At 40.7% G+C, this 6,282-nt stretch overlaps 1 protein-coding gene across 1 annotated transcript; it reads left to right on the top strand.

Moving 5' to 3' along the window:
- The first annotated feature begins 2,195 nt into the window (after positions 1–2,195).
- Positions 2,196–5,652, top strand: LOC131985288 (transmembrane protein 74-like). Its single transcript, XM_059350337.1, has 3 exons — positions 2,196–2,200; positions 3,084–3,176; positions 3,541–5,652. The coding sequence occupies exons 1-3, from the start codon at positions 2,196–2,198 to the stop codon at positions 4,385–4,387; spliced, it is 945 nt and encodes a 314-aa protein (XP_059206320.1). The 3' UTR covers positions 4,388–5,652.
- The last annotated feature ends 630 nt before the right edge of the window (positions 5,653–6,282 follow it).

Raw genomic sequence — 6,282 nt, 5'->3', positions numbered from 1 at the left:
ATGATATTTGGTGCAGATTTTAATGGTACCAAGAGGATAAATCCTAATAAATTTAATGATCCAATGTCTTTTCCTCTAGTGCCACCATGAGGTTAACAGTTGAGGTTATGAGTGAAATATCGTCACACTGTTAAAATAATCACCATTTTCATAGTCATTTTGTGTCAAAATTGTTTTGTTTTTTTGCCTAAATCATATCAATGATGCCAGCCACCTATGGTAAAATCGCCTACATCCTCAGTTGATCAGATAATGTGATTTTACCCCTTCAAGATAATGGCCTATGTCAAGTGTGTGACTGACGCGGATTTATTATGCCTTAGTCAAAATAAAATGTGACTTAGTCAAGTTTTTGAACATGCCTTTATGACTTAAGCAAGATATGGTAACACTTTATTTTGAAGGTGTCTACATAAGAGTGACACATCCCGCGTCATGTTTATGACACGAGATGTGTCATGAACATTAATGACACTTTAAAGTGGCATTAATGCTCATGATACTTGTCATGTCATGTTTCTGACAGGCTTGTGTGACTCTTATGTAGATAGATAGATTTCCATGTGCCGGAGTTGGATGGAGGACAGGACGACCTCAGCACCTGCATAGATCTCCAATGAGACATCAGGAGCTGTGTTGTCCCTTGTTTCACAGAAAAAGGAGGAGGCGTGAGTATAGTGGTGAAAAATGCACAAGTTGAATCTAAAAAACAAAAATTTCAATAATGACGATGATTTGGTAACATTCAAATAAATTAAGTGGTATTAACACAGTATCTCCGAAATTAAGTCAGAGAAACTGAATTCATCTGTGTGTTACCAATTGAAGCCATTTTTTTTAAGAATTTGGTCCAACAATTTTATTTTTTTCAATAAAGGAATTGACAGGATTACATGTTATATCTATTATATTAAAATATAGTATAATAATAATAATATATATATATATATATATATTATTATTATACATTTATTTACTTTGTTGCTGAAAGGTAGATGAGAAAAAAACAGCATTATTTTACAGGGTTTTTCTTGAATGGAAATGCCATTAAAAATATCTTAAATTTATATAATGGGACTTTTTTATATAATTATTTTCTTTTTACAATTTTAATCAATTGCTTAATGGTCTTGGATGTTAAATTAAAGTGAATTCTATATAAAAAAATATAAAGAATATACATCATATATATATATATATACATACATACATACATACATACATACATACATACATACATACATACATACATACATACATACATACAGATATTTACTCTACATTATCCCTGTTTGAAAATAAGGTATCTGCTAAATAACCATTTCCATGTAAGAAAAATAAGATTGGTTGATTTATGGATTCATTGATTGGCAACCACAGCATGGATTATGAATGAAAACTCATGTCTCCCTCTGGGTGAACTACAATATACTATGATGTTCCTCTGGCTTCTCATTCAGTGCCATCCATCCATCCATCCATTCTCGTCCGCTTATCCGGGGCCGGGTCGCGGGGGCAGCAGGCTAAGCAGGGCATTCCAGGCGTCCCTCTCCCCAGCCACAACGTCCAGCTCCTCCTGGGGGACCCCGAGGCGTTCCCAGGCCAGGCGAGAGATATAATCCCTCCACCATGTTCTGGGTCTTCCCCGGGGCCTCCTACCAGTTGGACGTGCCCGGAACACCTCTAACGGGAGGCGCCCCGGAGGCATCCTTACCAGATGCCCAAACCACCTCAACTGGCTCCTTTCGACGCGAAGGAGCAGCGGCTCTACTCCCGAGCTCCCTCCGGATGTCTGAGCTCCTCACCCTATCTCTAAGGCTGAGCCCAGCCACCCTACGGAGGAAGCTCATTTCGGCCGCTTGTACCCGCAATCTCATTCTTTCGGTCAATACCCAAAGCTCATGACCATAGGTGAGGGTTGGAACGTAGATGGACCGGTAAATCGAGAGCTTTGCCTTCAGGCTCAGCTCTTTCTTCACCACAACGGTCCCGTACATTCAGTGCCATCATCAGGTTTAATTTCAGATTTAATTTTCTCAGTAATTAGCAAAAGTCTGAATGCTATCAAGCTAAACTAAGATAGTGAATATTGTCACCACTGCACCAGCTAAACACCATGTTAGTATGCAAAATGTAGCGTTTAGTTATTTGTGTTGGTGGTTTATTACAAAGTGAGCACATCATGCTGCTTTATAATGGCGTAAATAACACAAAGAGCTGTAGAGTTTATGTTTTTGCCCCCATACCTTTTTTTGCATTTAACTACAGTCTTGCTGTTTATTAAAAAAGTGACATAGTATAAAGAGTAAGAAAGTCCATGTGAGGAGTAGATGCAGTACAATACAAAATGATCAGTCACGATACGATATTATTGCCATAGCGGTATGAGTATTCCGATATATTTCCCTTTTTCAGCTGTGTATTATGTCTCCAAAGGGAAATGTTTGTTACTTTTATGTAGAAGACAAAGTTTTCAGTTTTTTCATCTCACTTATATTGCAGCAAAATGCAATAAATAACTGTAAAGCAGAGCGACTGACTACCACTGTCATAAATATTAAAAACAAAAAAAAACATTAACTCAGCAGGAGTGGGCTGAACAAGCAATTGTTTTTATTATTCAAATAACAACAAGTTACCATTTTATTGGTAAAAATTATAATTTATAAAATAAAATATTGTTTATTGGTTTATTGGCAATATTGCCTCACACAACATTTAACTTCTTTTGCACTTAACTACAGTCTGTAGTGCTGTTGATTTAAAAAAAAAAAAAAAAGTGATAACCCCACCACTAAATGCCTCCCCTGCAACCTGGCAACTCAGAAGTTGCTCTTGTGAAATGTCTTACAGCTGATCTATGAAGCATTTATAAACTAATGATTGTTCCACTAGCAGCTGCTCGTAATAACCTCTTTTTATATGAGGAGGTGGCACAGTAATGTGAAATATATCTGCACTCATTTGCGCACCGTGCAGACTCCGCCGCCTGCAGACTCTCCTCTGATTAGTGTGCGTGTGTCGGGGAACAGTGAAGTTGGCTCGGTAATAAGCACTATGTGAGGCGGTCTGCCGGAGCTCAGTCCGTGGGAGGGGTCTGCCAAAGCTCTCCCTCTAATTGACCGGGGAGCAGAAAGCTGCCGGAGAGATGCGAGCAGCCGCAGCCGGGGACAGAGGTACTCTGCAAGCCGCATGTTATTGCTTAATAACAGATTACTGAAGCGCATTAGGCGCTAGATTCATCAGCGTGTCGCATGGTTACTAAGTGTTTTAGTGGCGGCGATTTGCAGAAGCCACAAAGTGTTAGTGAGCACAGGAAATGGCATTGTGTTGCTGTATATTGTCGTGGGAATTAATTTAAGACTTGCTTAGCTGTACTTTAAAATGCTTGCGGTGCAGCCAGGAGAAAGATGCGTGCATGTGCAAATACTTCAGACACAGATATAAAGTGGCTGGCAGCGGCAAAAGCTTGCAGGAAATATAATCTCAGGTAGTTTAAACATCTTATTTTATCTTTTTTTGTGCATGTTTTACTGACAGAGGCGGACGCATGGGCTTGACAAAGAGGGAAACCCAGCCCCGTGCTCAGATGGCTGATCTCGAACTGTTTTACTTTGATCAACCCGATCCGAGAGACGCCTCCCTGGGTTTAAAGGAGCAAAGTGTGGTGGAGGAGGAAGAGGAGGAGGAGGAGCAGGAGATCAGCCGCGGAAAGTGGCTGGATCCCGGTGAAGGAGCGGCGTCAGCACCGCGGACAGAGAGCCGGAGAGCGGAAGAGAGAGAGGAAACGGAAACATCCTTCACCTGCAAACTCAGGGGTGATGAAGATGATGATGAGCTGATAGGGACAAGTCCACAGACCTGCAGACTGAGTCAGAGCTCCTCCAGTGAACTGTACGAGGAGGAGGAGGAGGAGGAGGAAGAGGACATCCCGGAACTTTACTTGCTCTCCGATGACGACCTCTCCTCCGAAGGCTCGGGAAAGTCAGTGGATTATGGCTTCATCATCGCAGTGACATGCCTGGTGACTGGCATCTCTTTGGTCGCTATCTCCTACACGGTCCCCAGGGACGTCAGGGTGGACCCGGACAGCGTGTCCGCCCGGGAGATGGAGCGCCTGGAGCGAGAGAAAGCCAGGGTGGGGGCCCATCTGGACCGCTGTGTCATAGCGGGGCTGTGCCTGCTCACCCTCGGGGGCGTGCTGCTCTCCACCCTGCTCATGATCTCCATGTGGAAAGGGGAGATGATGAGGAGGAAAGCTTTCGCATATTCCAAACACGCAGCCAAGTTGTACGGCTCGATCAATCTGAGAGCAGGCTCCAGCCCGACTCGGGAATCCTGCTCACATTTGTCAGCGGCTGATGAGGATTTAGAAGTGATCAGCTGAATTCATGGACAGGACAAGTGGAAAAGACTCAGCAAAATCCTTCTCGTGCTGTCCTATTATCTGGGATGTAATGGGGTTTAATGCCTTTTTTATTTCTGACAGCTGAGCTTGATATGGACATTTTTTCAATGTTTTCAATCCTGTCTTAATACAATACTGACATCAATCTGTGCATTGACAGAGTTATTGTTCGCTGTAATCATCCCGTCTGTCTATACCAGCCCTGAACAGATCCAGGCCTAATCCAGTTTCAATGTAAAAGGAAAACATGCATTTTAAAGTGCAGCTAAAGCTAAAATCAGGGTTTAGCAGAGAGTTTGGACAGCCTGGTATCACCAGATTGCTTGTGAATAACCTGCCAGTTTCTTAACCATTTTCACATGTTATTGATCAGTATTTTCTGGCTTTCACTTGGCATTTACACGCCACAACATTAGACGTTCACAGCAAATGTTCTGAAGGTCAGTCGATGTAGTATAAAGAGCCAGAAAGTCCAAGTGAGGAGTAGCTACAGTACAATGCAAAATTATCTGTCACAATAAGATATTATTGCCATGTTGCAGCTTGACTATTGCAATATATACATTATTATGTCTCCAAAGGAAAAATGTGTTTATTTTATCTAGAAGATAAAGTTTTCAGTCTTTTCATCTCACTTTTATTGCAGCAAAATGCAATAAATAACTGTAAAGTAGAGCAACTGACTACCACTGTCATAAATTTTAAAAAATTAGAAAAATAATAATTCATATAATAATATATTGATAATTGGCAATTTTGCCACACAAAATATTGCAAAACTTTTTTTTGGGGTGTCGGGCTGGACAAAAAAAAAACACTTTTCCCAAACCTACCTAAGTTGTTTTGTTGCTTTAACATTACCAAGTAGTTTTCTTTCAATACACAATGTTCATTCCATACAAAAGGATATTCAGTTGGTGGTGATTTGTTGCTTTAGTGATAGATTCATGAGTTTGAAGGCATCAGAAGCCTGCAGAGAGATTTATTGTATAAAAGGCTTTAACAGCTTTTTACGACTCGGCACTGTTATTTGTGGTGCGAGTCGCAGCAGTCAACAGAGGCCACATGTTTTCCATGCAGAGCTAAAATTGTTATGAATGTGGCATTAGTGATGTCAATCTCTCAAAGTTCCTGTTGTTTCTATCTGTTAATGTCCCTCCACTTTAACTCAGCAAGGAAACACCAGCAGGAAAACACACGGAGGGAATTTTGTTTTAAAAAGCCTGTAGTTTTGAAAGATACCAACTTAACTTACAACTTAATTTGGTGAACCCAGGTGACAAAAGCCCAATTTTATCTTCAGATTTACTTTGAAATGCATTATTTCCGCCACAGAAAGAGCTCTGTGGACACTGGAATAAACCTCTTCAAAGCCAAATGGAAAAGAGGAACAATTACAGCAACTACTAGAAGGACACAGACTCCTCCAAGGCCAAAACCTTTCTCTCATTGATAGCTAAAAAAAAGAGGTAAAAATCGGATCTACTCCAAAATCTAAAGGGTTCATGAACAGTTCATGGTTAATCCAATTGAAAAGTAATGCACTGAAGTTGTAACTAAATTTCCACTAAAATTCACTAAATCTTGTACACTGATGAAGCCACTTAGGTCAGCTACCGTGGATGGCCCAAACAAACCGATGACTTCCAAGCAGGTGCCTGGTGTTTGCGTCTCCTTCTTGGAAGTTTTTTTTAAGCCTAACCCTGTTCTTTTTTCCTAACCTTAACCAAGTGCTTTTGTTGCCTAAACTTAAGTGTTTGACAACATTAACAATGTGTTGAGATTAGCAGTTATCAAGTGTGTTTGCAACATTTAATAACCAATTATCAGCTGCCATGTTGCCATGTTTTTGTGCAAAATCATAACATTTTATG

Source organism: Centropristis striata, chromosome 14, assembly GCF_030273125.1.
Source record: "Centropristis striata isolate RG_2023a ecotype Rhode Island chromosome 14, C.striata_1.0, whole genome shotgun sequence".
NCBI lineage: Eukaryota > Metazoa > Chordata > Actinopteri > Perciformes > Serranidae > Centropristis > Centropristis striata.
The sequence above is the reverse complement of the archived record's forward strand: the minus strand, read 5'-3'. Positions and strand labels throughout refer to the sequence as shown.

Coding starts and splice junctions, on each gene's coding strand:
- LOC131985288 (XM_059350337.1), top strand. Junction 3,177..3,540: donor AGCCGCAGCCGGGGACAGAG/GTACTCTGCAAG, acceptor TTTTACTGACAG/AGGCGGACGCATGGGCTTGA.